The sequence below is a fragment of the Saccostrea cucullata genome, unplaced genomic scaffold (assembly GCF_032062105.1).
Source record: "Saccostrea cucullata isolate Sc308-1 unplaced genomic scaffold, CSIRO_AGI_Scuc_v1 ctg4573, whole genome shotgun sequence".
Taxonomy (NCBI): domain Eukaryota; kingdom Metazoa; phylum Mollusca; class Bivalvia; order Ostreida; family Ostreidae; genus Saccostrea; species Saccostrea cuccullata.
Window position 1 is genome coordinate 10,955 of NW_026931046.1, and position 19,288 is coordinate 30,242.

A 19,288-nucleotide genomic window follows, 5' to 3' on the forward strand; every position below is an offset into this window, starting at 1 on the left:
AAAACTTTTGAGGTTCATTATAATTTAGGTTTACTTTAAACGAAATCTAATATTCAACTTAAGATTACTTTATCATTAAATTTACTTACATTTCAATTCAGAAGAAAATGACATGAACTATTTGTGGCGGATGTTTATGTATGTTTTCTGTTGAATATCATCGGAGTAAATCGGGCGACACAGTAGCCTCGCTTTCGGCTCTATATAATCAACACAAATTACTGCGCATGTTAAATACGTGATGACCATGGGAGATCGAACATAGTTCAACTCCCAGAAAAGTGAATTGGCCGAATTCTGATCTGTGAGTTGCCTTAACATACCTGCGTTTTCGAGTAGACGACGTCAGTCATGATTGTGTACAAAGGAAGAGAAGTGCATTTTTGGTAATGAAGTTAGTGATTGATAAAGCATAAAACACAGTGTTAGCTAACCATTGCAATAAATTGCTATTGAACAAAATTTCACCACTGCGTCAGGTAATCATATGATTAAGGTTTAACACATCGTTTCCATAACTATCTTTTGAACAAGCGGGCCCTGAAAAGTAATATTAAACTTTAAATTTATTCCACATTACATTCATCAGCATATGATGTAGAAATAATATCAAAAATAATTAATTAATGATAGCGGTTAATTCATTTTGATAAAATTTTTAATTATTTTTTTTATCTACTTGTAAATTGCTTACCGTGTACCAATAATATAATAGTTCATCACGGTCTATGTCGTGTTTCTCATGTTCTGATGGAGGGACGTAGTTTGGGCAAATTCTTTTATTCGTTATCAGTTCGGCAACATTTCTTTCACGTAAGAAACAATTTTCATCCTCATCAGTGATATTTATATTTTTACAAGGATATCCGACCTCATAAAGAACTTGGTGATGGAATGTAGTGGTAATGTCCTCAATCATCTCTTCAATATTCAATCTAATCTGTTTGGTTTTGTCATTTTTAAGCTGGATTGTATCATCTGGGGTAAAGACTTGCAACTGAATGGACGTTCTGTTTACTGCAATAGCAATGTTTTGGTCACCACCTTTGTCTTTGTAAAAAGCAACATTTTTGAATAGCAGGTCATCACGCAAGGGTTCCCACCTAGAGAAACATAGAGCTACAAGTCTGAAGAAAAAGAAATGCGGTATGTACGTCTTGAAAGAAAATGCTAAAACCGGAGTTTTGTTGACATTTTCTGTAATCTTCCTACATTTATTCGTAAAGTCGGTCTTATTAATACTAGGGATGTAGTATACAGTTCTCGTTTTTGTTGCTCCAATTTTCTTTCTAGTTGCTTCTTCTGTTCTAACTATAGCAAGAATACCAAGTTTTTCCATGTAGGGGATAATGATATCCTTTTGAGTAACATAAGAAGAATTTTTCCCCCATATCTTGACAAGTGTTTGATCCGAAATCCTGCCGGTTTTCATGAAGATGTCCCATTCCTTGACCCTTTCGCAAAAGGGTTCAGCATGAGTTGGGTCAGTGATGATATTTTTAAATGCATCTACAAACCACTGGACGTCAATGATAATATTTTCTTGTAGACCGTCTTCGGCAAAATAAATAATAAGACCTATCTCTTTGAAATATCTAAGCATGTCGGATATCTGAAATTCGTCTAAGGATTTGAATTCCTTCTTTCTTTGTAGTTCATTTCTGCTTAAAATTTTCATTGTCTTTTCCTTCATGTCTTTAACAAAGTGCTCAAATATTGTCCATATTATTGGTATTTTTTCACCCCAGTGTGATAGATTTCGTGCAGTACGAACGATACATTTTCTGACATTTTCTATCATTTCTGCTTGATGTTCATCCAAACGTTTTTCCTTTGGACATTCTACTTCATAGTAACGTGTTTTTGAAATAAGACCTTTCAATGTATGTTCCTCTGGTAAACACTTCTCGAATTTGTTATAAAATGAATAAGAACTGTTTATTTGTAGTTTCCCCTGCAGAATTAAATAAATGGAATTTAATTCAACATAAGCTTTTTTTCTTCATTTTTAGGTGAAATCTTTACCTTGGTTGTCTATACAGTTACATAATTTTATCAGTTAATAAATGCTGTGATTTTATCTACCAAACATACAAGATAAGGTTTTGATAACAAGAGGCCCATTGGACCACATTGCTCACCTGACTAACTTTGGTGATGCCATTCTGTACCATATTTCCCCCGTTGTTATGCCTATTGCGACCTCACCGTAATCCACCCCCCATCCCCCACTACATGTATGTCACAATGTTAACAATTTAGAATCTACACAACCCAAGTATGCTTCCACATAAGTTTCAGATTCTCTGGTCTAGTAGCTCTTAAGAAGATTTTCAATTGTTTTCTATGTATTTCTTTGTAAAACTTTGATTCTATTTTGCAGCCCCGCCCAACCCCCAGGTGTCATGATTTTGACTATTAAGAATTTACACTATCCCAGGATGCTTCCATATAAGTTTCAGCTTTTCTTGCACAGTGGTTCATGAGAAGAAGATTTTCAATTTTTTTCAATATATTCCTATGTTCAACTTTGATTCCCTCTTGAAGCCCCGCCCAACCTCCAGGGGTCAAGATTAACAATTTTGAATCTACACTACCCAAGGATGCTTCTACATAACTACATAGCTTTTCTGGCCAAGTGGTTCTTGAGAAGTAGATATTTTAATTTTTTTTTTCAAATATTTCTGTGTAAAACTTTGATTTCCTATTGTGGTCCCGCACAACCCCCAAGGGTCATGATTTTTAAAATTTAGAATCTTCACTTCCCAAGGATGCTTCCACAAATGATTTAGCTTTTCAGACCCAGTGGTTCTTGAGAAGATTTCCCCCTTCTTTTTTCTATTTTAAAGTTTAATCCACCATCGTGGCCCCACCCTACCCTTTGGGATTATCATTTGAGCAAATTTAATTGTACACAATCTGAGAATGCTTCCATATAAATACTAGTATCACTAATGATAATCATGACTTTGCTATTCGCAGCACAGTTAAGCTTACAAATGGAAATATCGGCGATTTTTAAAAAAATAAACAGTACATACTTTATTAGTATGGGGGATTCTTTTAAGGACTTCACTGATATAAAAAAAAATATAATGTAGTTTAAATCTACGTGTTTGGACATCAAGATTTCTTTATTTTGACTTGTCACGTGATGTCGACGTCACATGATTTTAGCAATTATACTTGTTAAGAGGTCATATATAGATTCCAATATTGCATGGGCATAACCTAAATAAAATTCTAAAATTGATTTGTAATCTTTTTCAACACTATATGTAGCTTCTTATAAGTGCTGCAAACTTATATAGATTCCTTTTTCTATTGCTTTAATTTTATTTGTTGAACGGCAGGTTAATATTTTGCTCATTAACCACATTAAATATAGCTATAATAAATTTATTTGCAAGATTTCATGAGGATCGCAGCACTTGTCAAATATCTTAATGCTTCTGGAGTTTATGTGTTAAAACTTGACAAGATATATATACATTGAGCGTATGCCCTTGAAATAAATGGATTTATTAGCCCCCCCCCCATTTCTTTTTCAATGAATCTGCATACAAAAGCACAACAGTATCTCTTGTCTGGAGAGTGTACGGATAGTTTATAAATAAAATACTAAAACAGACATCGCATCCATGTTAACGGCCTTTTCTTTTACTGCAAATAAGATTTTATATGAGAACAAAAGACATTTTTCATCTTACAAAATGTGACTTGATCAGTCTCTCACTGTGTACAAACTGTGTCATTTTTGCGAGATGACGTCATATTGACAAGTGCATTGCAATCGATGCATCGTTTATATACTGTTGTGTGGGATTTAACAAACGACAAAACTGCATGTATCAGTAAGTTTGGATATAGTATACAGCTACATTGTATCCAGATGTTTGAAATAGCAAATAATCTTATTTCGGGGTATTTTGAAGATCTTATATTATGTGTAACATTATAGTAAACATTTCCCGTACAAATTAAGCCATGCCTCCTAACTGTAACCTTAACTGTGCTGCGTTCTTGAGAAGAAGATGTTTGTAAATAGTTTTAAATGCAAAACTGTAATCTACACTATATGAGGATGATCCCATATTTTTTTAAATGCCATTAATTTTTCCTTAATTCATAATTATCTACACTTGGAAAAGGGCGCGGCCCTTCATTTGAACAAATTCAAGTCGTTTACAACAACATCAACAACGACAACGACGATAGAGAACACTTGAGTCTTTGCGCAGTTCAGTTAAGGTGCGCAATCGAAATATCGACTAAATTTTGTATTTAAAAATGTATTCATAATCGGGATGGCGATTATTTTTAGTACATTTTTTATATCGGATAATTGTATTCATGATTAATAACTACATATCGAGGACGATTATATTTTATATTTAGACTAGTCACGTGATGCGGCAGTCAAGCGATTTTAGCACATTGACTTGCAGTATTGATGTTACAGATAAATATCACTAGTGCAAGGGCATAGCCAAGTTAATTTTCCATGTTTAGTATATAAATATTTTCAACACACATTGTAGTTTCTAAAAAGTGATGCAATTCTGTCTAAATTCTGCAATTTCATTGTTAAAATTATACTTGTATGACCGAATACTATATTTTTGCTGGTCAGCGGCATAAAATATTGATATAGTTAAATTGTTTTTAAGATTTTATCAGGATCGCAGCACTTTTCAGATACCTTAATAGATCTATAGTTGAAATTGAAAAGCTTACTTTGATCCATAGAGTGTATGCCCTTGCACTAGATCGTTGTATTAAGACCCCCCCAACATTACCCTACGATGTACTTGCATACAAATATACGGCAGTGTCAATTAAATGCGTAATGTTCAGAAATATATTAATAAAATAGGGAAAAGGACATTAAATACAAGATATTGGCCCATAGAATATCTGTAAATAATATTTTATTTAATTAGAAAATACATGTTTTGTATAGAAAATATTACTTAATCTATCTCTCACTGCAAACAAACTACGTCACGTTGTAAGAAATGACGTCATATTGCGATCAGTGACTTGTTTATAACTTGTTATGTGGGATTACACTAAGGACAAATCAGAGTGCTGTAGTAATTTTTGATGTAGTTTGATGATTTCTTACTGGTAAAATTAGCAGATAAACTCATTTTGTGGTATTTTGAAGGAATTTTTTATGACGTATATTGTTTATGATGTCATAGTCAAGTCTTCCCGTACAAATTAGGCTCCGCCTCCTTTTTGTAACCTTAACTGTGCTGCGTGGCTTAGGTGAGCAAAACATTAAACAATTACCATACGAATTTTTTTAAGAGACATTATATGTGTTTTATGATAAGTGCACCAATATGGATCTTTTAATTTTTTAAACATGTTATATTTCCTTACTGATATTACATGTTTAGATTGTAACTGAGTGATTGTTTGAATTCGATAACATGCACGATAATTTATGAAAGTACTTTGGATGCACTTGATGTGCATTCCTGTTCAATATTGTATTAATTTTATCAAGTACTAATAACAGTGGTAGTCAACTTCTTCGCCCTTACTAAAGTGTTTGAAATCTTTTATTTTTCGGTGTTCTGCAAACCTCACACAACCATCACCACCCCCATCCCCGAGACGTTTAATGTAGCATTGGTTGTAGCATTGGCAAGTCTACAAGGAGATAAGGTAATGTGGCTAGGAGGCTACTAGCTTGTGGGAGCAAGATTAACAAAAAAGTTATCTTGCGTTGTAGTTTTCACCACCTTATACCGGTAATATCTGCAAAAATGTATTTTAATCTCACTTGAATTCATTCCTTTTAATGAACATTTTCGGAATCTCAGACACTACAAACCTAATATAAAGAACCTTCTGCTTTAGCCAATGTATTATATCGGTATCTATATATGTTGTATGTTATATATTTACCTAATGAACCATATACGTGGTTTTGAGGAAATAAATTGACTTCGCACAGTGGACTTATCTCTTAAAGATAACGTTTACTTAGATGACATCAAATTCCATGATACAATTGTAAGATCAAAAACAGCTATTGCACATTGTACACACTTGATTGATGTGTCTAATTACACATTACTGGGTCATTTACCTGCTTTTCATGCCAGTTGCCCTTGGGTATTTCTTGGAAAACACCTCGACCATTTACACTTCAATATTATTTTTACTCACAAAATATAACTAGCCAAATCAAGAACCCTGGGACCACATCGCTCATATGAGCACCTAGCTAGGTTAAAGCAAATATTAGTTATTGAAAAGATAATAAATTATCATGGCTTTGTTGTTCTTCTGAAGAAATTTTAACAATTTTTTCTGTGTTTTCCTACATAAAACTTTGATCCCCAATATATAGTGGCCCTACTCTACCCTGGGGTCATGATTTGATCAAACTTGGATCTAGACTACGTGATAATTTTACCGTATAAATATAAAATATCACAGATTTGCTATTTTCGACAAGAATTTTTTTTTAATGCTATCCTCCTCTGATCATCCATTTTGGCCTAAACCTTGCACCAGGATCCTGATTTAATCAACTTGCATCTACACTTCCTGAGGATGGTGTCGTCTCACTTTGGCTTTGCTGTTCTGGAGAAGATCTTAACAAAGATTTTCCCTGTGTTTTCATATATTAACCTTTGTTACCCGATTCTAATTTGGCCTCACCTTATTCCCGGGGTCATGATTTGAACAATATTGAATTCATCAGAGGATGCTTCCATTGAGTTTTATATTTACTGGCCCAGTGGTTCTTGAGAGGAACTTATTCCTTTAGTTCGAGAACTTTTTTATCAAATTCGTATATTGATCAGGGTGTCCGCCCCTCTGTACGTCCGTTCTGTCTGTATGTCCGTCCGTCTGTTACATTTTGGAGTACCCATCACATATCCTCAATACCTCTTTTACCAGTAATGCCAAAGTTATTCATTCAGTCGTGTATGTTATACGTACTTTTAAACAGTCGTGATGAGAGGCAATGAGGATAACTGGACTGTTCGTTGTTTCCTGTTTGTTTCCGTCATCACAGTACGTTTTTATTGATCGCAGCCAGAACAGAAAGTAATCTTCAAAAAATGCAAACAGTTGTCATCGTTAACCTTAACAATCATCAATTTATTTACGTTATACATGTATACGTGGACAAAGGTTGTCCCAAAAGAAATGTTCTTTAAAATTGTAAATTCTTAAATATATTTTTTTATATTCATAATATTGGGACGATTTATATGAAGACCGATATGGTCTGTCAGCGCACAAAAATTAATGGGAATAATTTATGCATATTGCTGTTACATTTGCTTTTAATTTCTTTGGTATTATGTTCAACATTGAACTCATATTTAGGTCAGTAAAATCAGGATCAAACTTTTAATAACATGTCAATTTTTTCATATAAATAAAATTAAAACAGACGATAAGTGACAATATTTTCAAAGTGTGGTTGGAATTGAATTTGATGAAAAATACGTCATCAAATGCGTAACCGGCGCACGGAGATGAATAAAAATTGTTTAGGTTATGTTTTATATACACCACAGACAAGTGATATTGCACACTAAATCTAAAAGAGAAGTTGTTTTAAAAGTATTGGATTCAATGATAGCTTTTTCTTAGTACCGAAAATAGTTACCGCATGTAAGAAGTGAAGTACTATTTGTTAAACTCAGAAAGTGGGAATCTTTGGCCATGAACGACATCAAACAATGTGTATTTTCTGCTGCCTAAAATAAGGTGATATTTTGACTAAATTTCGACTACAACTTGAATCTTCTAAAAGAAAAAAAGAAAAGGAAAGCAGTGAATTTAAATACATCCCTTCATCAATAGTGGTGTTGCACTTTAAAAAAAAATTGGGAGGTTTTATTTAGCGCCTTTTTCGGAAAGAAATTTCTGCGCTTAAAAAGACCACAGAAAATTGCGCTAAATCAGATTCTGGTTTATTTATTCAAAACGAAATATCATACACGTCAAATATAATACATTAGAGAGGTTTAGCAAGCTCACTTGTACATGTACATGTACGTGTAACTAAAAGTTAGAATTACACGTACACGTTAATATTGTTTTCTTGTTCAGCAGTATAACCTGTACTAGTAAGTTTTTAAATATAAAAGTAGTTAACATTAAAAATTCATCCAAAAAAAGCAATGATTTTAATACCTATATCACCGTTTTACATAAATATGTACATGGACTTATGAGAAAACGATTGTACAGATTTCTTACAGTCTTAATCGGTCAAAGCCTATTTTGAAAATGTAGATGTTTTGATTTTAACTTCCTATAAATAAATACTTTTCAATTAATGACGTTCAGCTCTTTTAACAGTTATTTGCATTAAATATTCAGGTTTTAGAAAAACGCACACTTGTTCAAAAAATAAACAGCAGTTAAAGAATTATAAGGTATAAGTTTTGACTTACGCGTACTTGGTAATCTAAGTAACTTGTGTTAGAGGATACGTGTAGAAATTCGTCATTAGCAAAAGTGATGAAGTATTTAATGCATTCCTGGTGTTACATGTACACGTACGCGTACACTTTGGTTTGCTCAACAGTATACCATACCACAATTTAATCTTTGGTACAATATTTTCTTTAAAAGCGCTCTAATATATGTCTTTACAATAGATGGACCAAATTTTTCCTCACACTTATTTTTTCTTAAATTTTTATATTTTGTTCTAGGATTCAACATCTCTCTTTATAGTTGATATGTAAGAAAATTAAACACACATTTTTGCCCACATAGTCTGAAATATAGCCTATAAGACCGCTGTAAGAAGATTGTGAAATTAGGCTTTCGACTTGAGAATGAGCCTTTTTTTAGACTTATCAATTGATCTATTGCTTTGTGTAATACTTTCAATAAAGATTACCTTTTTGTTACTTTAAATCAGTAAGTCAAATTGTTACTGGGAAATTTGGAAAAAAATTCCTTAAGGTAGGATTCTTCTTACATTTCTTGTATTTAAATATTAATGAAATTTTCACAGAATCAAGAGAACAATATTACTAAGTAATGTTGTCAGTGAGATTAAATTTGACCGTTTTATATTAGAGGCAAGGTCAGGTAAAGGTCATTACCTTTTTCTTGGACATTAAGAATAAAAAATCACTGTTTCCAATTATGCGATCACTACTTGTAATTCAAAAGATTGAATGCTTTTCTTTTGGCATTAAAAGATACTACCATATAGGGCCTATAAGAGGAAAGTACTAAATTGACAAAGATAATCTAAACAAAATGGATATTGCTAATCCGATATTTGCTCTATTTTTCTTAAAGTTTTAGGATAAAATAATTTTTCAATATGCTTCCTATATTCAACTTTTTATTATTTTCACATATAGTAAAGTTGTTACATAAAGGCACAAAATGATACAAAAACTAAAGGTTTTGATCGTTTAAAGACGTACAACACACTGGGGGAGATAATTCTTGCGATTTCAATTGAACGTTTGACGTGACGTCAAATTTAACGTCAAAAATAAAGCGTCAAAACGACGAGTAAAACGATCCCGATGTATATCAATCATGAAAGAAAATTGAGATATGGGGCTTGGCTGTGATTATGCGTACCATACTCAATCAATACTCAATCAAAAAGCAAGACATAAAATAGTTAAATACCATCCCTTAATGTTTATTTCATTTTATTTCATATGCAATAAATTGTATTTTTGATCAAAGCGCAGCATTTTATTTATTCTGAAAATTTTATTTTACATTGCCGAAATTCTCATTATGTACAATTGGCGATATACCATTACGATTACTGGTCTTCATTACAATTTGTGCATACACGATATAAATATTGTTTTTCTTCTTTAATTAAATAGAACAACAATATAAATAAACAAAAAAAAACTTTTTACAATGTAAAAACGATGTTGTTCTCAGCCCCTTACTGATCAAAGAGGAACAACTCTGAAAATGTAGATGTTTATTTTCCTCCCTTTATTTACGGTTTTCCACAGAATCAGATACATTTACAGCAAGACCTGATAAATCCGAGAATTGAATACTATAGACCTCATATACACAATGTAATTATAGAATTGAAAAGAGTTGTTCACTTGTACTGAAATTATCTGCATTTATGAATATCCTATTGCAACAAATCGTAACTTTGACTTTCTGTCAACAATGTCGGTTCGCATTTCCTCGAATCAAAACAAAACGTAGCCTGTAAGATTTTAAAAAATATCAATGTCCGATTTGATATAAATTGAAATAGATGAAGAGTTTAATGTTTGATATTTTGAAGTTAATGTGGAAGAATACGGAATTTTCATTTTAACTTTAGAAGCGACGACATCGAAAGAAATGCGTACAATATCACGAGGGGTGTATGTACACCTAATGCAAATGTCGATGTATCCCCACGGCCACATACTGTCTCGTTTAAAATAATGACATGAAAGAAACTACAATTATTCCATTTATATCACAGGAGAGTTGAACATACACCATTTCTTATTGAATAAAATTAAAGAAATAAAATTAAAAATCAACATATTCAAGTTCAACAAAACTTGAATTCGTATCCAGGTTTCATGTGATATGGAATGCATAACGCATACGTATATGGACTAAACACTAAAATCTTTCAGTAAATTTTTCCTGATACATATAAAAAGAGTAGTCAATATCTAGTCTGCATTCATGAATTTAAAAACGAATGCATACCTCCGGGATTCTTGACAAAATACCAGTATATTTGCACCGTAAACGACGTTTCGTCATACGATAATGGTCTGCGACGCAAAAGAGGAAGGGGTGGGGGTGATAGGGGTATTCAAAAATTGTCTAAAAATCTACATTTAAATACGCTTTACATATTAGAACTTTTAAATTTTGTAAGTTAATATATTTTTTAAACAAAAGCAATATTCCAATTTAATTATTTTTAATGTGTATTTGTAGATTTATATAACAAAATGATCGACCCTGTCTGTAAGACGCGCGGGAACGTGATTTATTGAGAAAGGAGTAGGGGGTAATTTTCCGCTATTAAATCAAAACTGGTCGTTCAAAAATTATTTAAAAAATTATGAAGATTATTTTTACTACCAGCTACCTAAAGAAAGTTTTTTATCAAAATTAAACGACAGGTTTTTTCACAAAAAAATTTTGAATTTGAAAAATACGCAATTTTCAAGGCTTAGAAAATTCATAGTTTTTCAGTTTAAGGTCTTTAAAAATTGTTTTGATGATATGTATATCAAAAAGATGACTATGTTTTTGTGTTAAATGGTTTAAGGAATAAGCCAATGAAATTTGACATTTATATATCTAACCTGGTTTTTTTGAAAATCAAGGTTTAAGTAGTTCATTGATTAAAAATTTTCTCTCCTTGTAAACAACTAAAGGGGGATAACTTTCGGAAGTTCCTGTCCAAAAACCACTCAAACGATTTTGTCCAAAATATGCATACATGCAGTAGGTATAGTCATGTACTATGTAAACAAAAATAACGAAAATTAAACGACAGGAATTTTTGGGGGTAGGTGTTTTGTACATCCTTAATATGAGGCAAATAACGCTTTTTACGGATTTTTGGCTTAAATCTGTACTTAGATTTGAAGCATTTAAAAGCCAACATAGTTCTAGTATATGTGAAAAATCTTATGAAAGTATTACACAAAGCAATAGATCAATTGATAAGTCTAAAAAAAGGCTCATTCTCAAGTCGAAAGCCTAATTTCACAATCTTCTTACAGCGGTCTTATAGGCTATATTTCAGACTATGTGGGCAAAAATGTGTGTTTAATTTTCTTTCAAAAATCTTATTTATTATGTTCCCCAAACGGAGTTTGGGAACATAATGTTTTAACTCGGTTTATTATTATTATTATTATTAAGGTCTTCCGTCTTCAGCTGAAGACCTTCATGTTATTCTTAGGTTTCTTTTCCACTATTTTTAAGGTCTTCCAAGACCTTCTACTGATTCTGATGATTAAGATTATTATTGAATCGAGCGATGCACTTTTTTTCTTGATTACGTTTTCTGCTAGTTTTCAAATGCAGTTAACAATTTCTAGTTAAATTTAATTATTTCTGTGATAGGACAGTAGGATTCTAGCAGCACTTTTCATGGTACAGAGATGTTTTTACATAAGTATAATTACAAATTGAAATTAATTACCCTCGGGGTAGTGTTGAACTTTTCACTTTTTTATTATAGTATATTTTCAAATTATAGACGTCACGTGGTGACGTCGTGGTGAAGTGCTTCATGTAGTATAAGTCCCATTGAAGTCTGTAAAATGCATATTTTTAACAAAAGTTTTATGCTTGACTTTTCCGATTTATTAGTGTTACATAATTATAAAAAAGTCTTAATTCGCCGAATTCTGGTCCATGTGCTGCCTTAACATACCCGCGTAATGAAATTTCTTTTTAATTTCCTCCTTATAGTGTTTGCTTAAAGAATGATATTCCACTTGTTTTTAGAAATCAAACCATGCAACAATCAAGTTCCAATACTCTTTAATAGAAAAATTAATTTTTCCTTCATATCAACTTTTAGCTTGTAAAAGTTTGGCAAATCCGTTTTGACAATGAAAGAGGAGGAAATTTTTAACCTCTCCCCCCCAAAAAAAATTACGTTAAATCAAAACAAAAAAAATAAATGAAAAGCAAAAAAATAAATAAAACTCTATACCTTTCAAAAATACTGAATGATTATAGATGGGGCATTGAAATGAAGTAGAACAAGTTCTACATGTATCATATCATTCTTTATTCCGCCATGATTAAAGCGTACTTTAGTTTGGCAAATCCGTTTTGACAATAAAAGAGGAGGAAATTTTTAACACCCCCCCAAAAAAAAAAAAATTACGTTAAATCAAAACAAAAAAAAAATAAATGAAAAGCGAAAATATAAATAAAACTCTATACCTTTCAAAAATACTGAAAGAAGTTATAGATGGAGCATTAAAATGAAGTAGAGCAAGTTCAACATGTATCATATCATAATTTACTCCGCCATGATTAAAGCGAACTTTAAATGTTGGTGGGGGTATACTTGAAAGTATTGTGGCAAAGAAACAGTTGATAATTAGTAGAATAGTGGATTATTTCAAAGCTTATTTTTAGTCCCTCCTTATAGAAAAATAAAGGTAGGGTAGTTTTTTGTTGCTTTTTTGTTAATCGACTTCATCCTAAATAAATAAGGGGGTGAGTTGGGTATAACACCTAAAACAAGCTCTGTAAAGCTATGGGCTGGTGTAAAATACACATTCTAATGCAAAAACTACACATGTAGACATAACCTTTTGATTTAGCACACAGTATTCATTACATTTCTTAATTCTTGTTGTACTCCACCCTTTTACCCAGTTCTGAGTATATTTTTCAGAGAATTTCATATGAAAATCAGAACAAACATTTTCATTTTTGTAATGTCTTCTTTATTCTGTATCATAATATGAAAAGTCCTATTTCTTTTTAAGTCCCTGTAATCGCAGTTTCGGGGGTAAATAGTTTTATACTGTCCGTCTGTGTGTCTGTGTGTCTGGCGGTCTGTTTCTCTGCAAAAACTTTAACCTTGACCATAAGATTTCATTCATTGTAGCAATACCTTTCATATTCAATATGTGTATATTCCTTGTGACAAGACCTTACTTTGGGTACCACCAAAATTGGCCTTTTGACCTTTATCTTAAAGTTTGTCCCATTTTACCAAAAAATGCCAAATTTTTAATTTACTTTGGCTATAACTTTTTAACTGAAGATGTTAGTACTCTCACACTTCACAAATGCTATCCTTGTTACATTAAACCTTTCTTAAGAAACCATCAACTTTGACCTTTGACCTTTGAGTTTGACCTTTCAAACACCTATCCTTAGCCATTAATTTTGAACAAGTGGTGCTAGGGCTTTCCTATTTTGCAATTGTATTTCTTGTGAGAAGACCTTACTTTGGGTACCATTATACATGTATTTAAATTGCATTTAAGAAATGTTTAATCTTCGCTATGTTGCCATACAGGGGCATATCTGTTTCACAAACACATATTCTTATATATAAGAGGAGTTGCGGATAACAGATGGATACCCCAAAGTGTATCAGACGGACGGACGTCCCGATCACTATATTCCCTCCCGCTTTTCAAGCAGAGAATATAATGATATGTGATACTGCTGATTTTTTCTGTCAGTACGATGATTTCCACCATCGAAAAACAATGTTTACCTAACCTTTTAGGCTCGATAAATCTTTACTCTTTTAGATCCTTAATCATATCATTGACCTTAAAATATAGCTATAATCGTATGTTATGAGATCAATATATCATCAATTTATTCCAAATAAGCTCAGGTGAGCATTTTGGCCAATATGCTTCATCTAATTTTTTTTTGCCCCCTAAAAATTTCAGCTTTAATCCACAGGGAGTCATTTTTCTTCACGTGTGTTCTGCGATTTTTAAGGTGGTGGCACTTTTTTTACGGGCAAAAGGGTCATTTTTATACGTCGAATATTTTACTATTACTATTTTTGGAACAAAACTTTATAACAGAATGCAACATGCCTGACTATTGCACTTAGATAGCATAAACACATTCCAGAATATAGGCCCCCAAGTGACCAATACATAGGATTCACTGAAATTTTTCACAAAATATGACGCAAACATGACAAAACTTATTATTTTTCTTAAAGAGATTATTAATTGTTGTAAATATAGTGATATTATTCTTTTTTTCTCTTGTTCTTATTAAGGAAGTGGTTAGAATAGAATCCACGGGTGTTTTGTCCCATCTTAAATGTTATAAATGAGGACTTTCATTACCATCGGTCTAAATTTTATATATTTTTTTTTAATAAAAGATATACAGAAGAACAGCCTGACAGTTGGTCAGGTTTTTTTTTCGGGGGGGGGGGGGGGATGGGATTTCCATTTAGCAATACTTCATGCATTATGGTAAATTCGTATTTACCTTAATGAAGTCCATTATTCAAAATTAAATAAAAAATAGGTTGAAAAATTTCATTACAATTTTTTTTATAACTGATTTTCAAAACGATTTTTCAACTGATAGGTAGATTGACCTCATAAAAGTGTGCTTTGGACATTATGATACATGTAAACTGGATCTCTTAAGGAAGGGAAAATTAAAATGTTAAAAAGAAAAGGTATTCAGTATATGCTATTAATGAAATTTAAACATCTAAATCTGAGAATCTCTTGATCATTTTTATAATTTATTATTTTTTTTTTCCAAATTTGGAAATACCCCCTCTGGAAACAAGGTGGTAGAATTTTGTGGTTCATACATTTGATGTACAATAAAGGGTCACCAATCATATAGTTTGAGAAAAACTTCTATTGTATTATTTGTATAATTTGCTTTAAAGTGCGAAAGATTGCAACTTTCCTATATACATTGTAATCCTATAGTAAATGTACTTGTATTTCGAGACGGTCACATTAAAAAACTGGGTAGTAGATTTCACGAAACTTGGCATGTATGCTGAAGTCAATTTAAGTTTAATATGGTTCAAAAACAAGGAATTTCTCTATTGTAGTTTTTATGCCAAAAAATTACAGTTTGCCCCCTTATGAGAAAAGCAATATGCCTCCGGATCTTCTTAAAAACTTAAGTAATTAAAAATTTCTAATTTTCATCTATTTTTAATTAACTCATATTATCATATTGAAAGTTTTCAACATCATGCCAGTTAGGTAAATACATAAATATATGCATGCTTTGAGTATAGCATAGACATCGAGACTGGGCGAAGGGCCATGGGAGGGGATGGGGGCTAAGCCTCCCAATTAATTTGGAAAGTAATATACATCGTATGAGCAATGAAAATGCAGCGTACCCTTTTTAAGTTTATTGCTCCCCTTCCCCGTTTGTTACTGACACCTATGTATTGAAAAGATAAAAATTTGGACTGAGGAATCTTATACCCGTCTTCTCCTCTTTTCGACAGGCGTAAATCAATTCATTTTTGAGGTAAGGGTTTGGCTTATTTTTTGAAAGATAAATAAAAAATAAAATCTTTCCATGACTGAAATATGATTTTCTTTTTCAAAGTGCGTTAAGTGTCTCCATGTTAAAATATATTGATGTAGACTCTTCACGCAATTTTTTTTTTTCAAAGTGCGTTGATTTTGTCCCAATTTAAACGCACTTTGAAAGTTTTTTTCAAAGTGCTTAAAATTTTTAAAGTGCGTTGTCACAGCCGTATGCATTTTTTAAATTAAGCTTAAGATGTTTTCTGATCCCGGGACCTGGTCTTCTTAAAAATTGCAGGAATGTTCAATGCCATACAACATTATTTTCTTTCACATTTGGATATTTTACGTATTTAACTAAATTTTATTTTAAAGGTTACTTAACAAGAAAGCTTAATGGTAAATATTACGTTTTCTACATTTCAAACTTCCCTGAATTAATTATGTACAGTGTAGCAATATCCTGCATATGAGTTTATGTTTCTAAGTTGATTTAAATAATAAGCAAGTTCATAATCTATATGCAAAATCTTAATTGAGTCAAGCTTTCAATAACAAGTTGATGAAACAAGAATATCAACAGTCCCCTTCAAAGTCGTCATTTCTCAAGTTCAATAATCGATACAATTTTTCATTTATGCAAAATGCTGATTGACTTTTTCATACAATTGTTTAGTAATTATTTCCTCGGATTTTATCGTTTTCTGATCAGGAAACGAAACACAGGATAATAGGTCTGCAGACGGTGCTCACTCCTCCATAGCACCTGATACCACCTCTGATGAATAAGAGGTTTGTGTTGATTTCGTTCCTAATTTGAACTGCTTAATGGACCTATGAGCTTGAATATATACTGTCCGTTATCTCCATATTGTACCATTTAAAACACATTGGTTGATTTCTCTTTTCTCTTTTCTTAATTTATTTTGTTTGGATGGCATTATGAGTTTTGACTCTCTTCGGTGTCTTCGTATATCATGAAACAGTCATACGTTTTTAAATCTGAACTTAGAAATTACCTTTGTATGCCCAGCCATGAAATAAAGATCCTTTTGGGTTGTGTCGATCAGTGTCTTGTGTGTGAACAACTTCATTCAGTCCTTTAGACAAATCCATAACAACCAGGTAAAAGGCTCTTCTTGAGAGGTAAATCTGGTGACATGCGTAATACGCTACTTGACCGGCGAAGTCCGTCATACTTATTATCTGTTTGTCTTGACTTCCATCTTCTGTGTTTTCGTTTTTGGAATTAAAGTCTGAAGGAAGATAAACTGATATATTGATATACCTTACGAGATTCAACACAATTTGAAGAGTTGAAACAAGTATCAATACGTGTTCATGTATTATAGTCGCCACGTGTTGCAGTGGTTGGAGTGTCTGCTCTAGAGTCGTGAAACAAGGGGTCATTCCTTACGTCACGGGTTAGAACTCCACTGTGGGAGGTGGAGACCGGTCCTTCGGATGAGACCGTATAAACCGAGGGCCCGTGTCACAGTAGATGCTACCAGGAAAGATATTGCTGAATGCTGAATATAGGACAAAATTTGTAGCTCTGCACCAGCAAGTGTTGGCCTCTCCATATGAGTGAAAAAATCATTTCGAGGGATTTTAAACAAAACACAATCAATCAATCATGAATTATCATAAAGAATAATTTTTCTTTACCTTATGTGGGTAGAGTTATCACATAAGATCTATAATTAATAAATATCTCTAAAAACTATGAAATTATTTACCTACTAAGGTGTCGTCTTTTACTTCAAACAGATCTTCGTGAATTTCAAGACCAATGGTTGTTTCAGTTGAACATGGACAATGGCTTGTTTGAGTCCTCTGAAGCTGTCTAAGCAGAGTTGTTTTTCCTGCACCGGCGCAGCCCACTATCAGTCCTCTGGCTCGGCGCATGTTCGTACTTCCATGCTCGGAAATTTCGACGAACCTTTTCCTTGCATCTATGTCCCATTTCAGTACCTCTTCAGGTATTTTTACTTAAAAAATATTTATCATATATATATATATATATATATATATATATATATATATATATATATATATATATATATATATATATATATATATATATATATATAAAAGAAAAAGAAAATGAAGTTTCCAAATTTCATTTAACACAAGCGCTTTCTGGATTTCATAATCCTTCTTCAGGTGTACATAAATTGAACTGATTGTTTTGCTTAGTAACGTTAACTATGACGTCATGATGTCATGAGAGTCTTTGCAGGGAAGGAAGTAATCTATGACGTCATAGTATGGCTACGTTAGGTAAAAGTTAGGGAAAATCAAATTGGACAATAATGGACAATAAATTGCATATTTTTCAGGCTATATAAACAAATTAAACAGAAATTCTAATTGATGATATATAAAATTAGGTAATTTCTCAATGTTAATGTTTGTTCAGTTTTGGTGAAAAAAGATTTATGAAGTAGTTTTCTTTTGCTAATGTCATTGCAATGGAATCGTTCCTAAGTTTATAAAAGGGGAACACACAGTAGTTTCCTTGTGAGCAAATATCAAAATGTTCACTGTATGGCGTGTTTCTGAGGCTCGGATTGTTAATTTGTTGGCGATGTACGCGCATGCGGGCGGTTAACTGGGTCCCGGTCTGGCCGATGTATTCCTCTCCGCAGTTGTTACAAGTAATGCAATAAAGGAGGTTTTTGCTCTTACAGGTCATATTTTCATTCTTGTGAATTCCTATGTTAAACTTTGATCCTTCTTTGTACCCTCTACCCCCGGGGGTCATGATATAAACAAACTTGAATCTACACTTTTAGAGTATGCTTCCTTATAACTACAGTGAACTTTAGTTCAAACAAGGATATTGCGAATTTACGGATATAGCGAAGTTATCTTGGATCCCCGGCCGTATAAATTTGATGAATTCTTTATAAGGATAAAACAAATTACGGATATAGCAAAGTATTTTCACAGGTCCCGACGACTTCGTTATAACAGAGTTCTACTGTATAACCAATGAGAGCTTTACTGTCTTTGAAAAAATAAATTTCCTACGTTTTTCTATATTTAAATTTGATACCCAAATGAGGCCCAATTCTACCCCCAGGGGTCATAATGTGAACAAACTTGCATCTACATTACATGAGGATGCTTCCATGTGATTTTCGTATTTCCTGCCACTGTTTTACTTGACATGAGGATGTTGATAGATTTTTTATAGGTATTCTAGGTATTTCTAGGTATTCCTATGTTAATCTTTGACACCCCATTGTGCTCCACCTAAACTACCAGAGGATGCTTTTACCCAAGTTTCA

The 19,288-nt window shown here is 32.5% G+C and overlaps 1 protein-coding gene across 1 annotated transcript; it reads right to left on the reverse strand.

The window, feature by feature from the left end:
• Positions 1–498: 498 nt before the first annotated feature.
• Positions 499–17,900, reverse strand: LOC134231181 (probable serine/threonine-protein kinase roco5). The gene is made up of 5 exons (XM_062713103.1): positions 17,732–17,900; positions 17,012–17,248; positions 6,970–7,082; positions 695–1,903; positions 499–540 (listed from the first exon to the last, which is right to left on the reverse strand). The coding sequence occupies exons 1-5, from the start codon at positions 17,898–17,900 to the stop codon at positions 499–501; spliced, it is 1,770 nt and encodes a 589-aa protein (XP_062569087.1).
• Between the last annotated feature and the right edge of the window lie 1,388 nt (positions 17,901–19,288).

Excerpts from the sequence above, each read along its gene's own strand:
- LOC134231181 (XM_062713103.1), bottom strand. The coding sequence starts at position 17,900 with ATGCGCCGAGCCAGAGGACTGATAGTGGGCTGCGCCGGTGCAGGAAAA. Across the intron at positions 7,083-17,011 it reads TCATGGCTGGGCATACAAAG|ATTACTTTCTGTTCTGGCTG; the intron begins GTAATTTCTAAG and ends CATTTTTTGAAG. Across the intron at positions 1,904-6,969 it reads CTCATCACGACTGTTTAAAA|TGTTTACCAGAGGAACATAC; the intron begins GTACGTATAACA and ends AAATTCGAGAAG.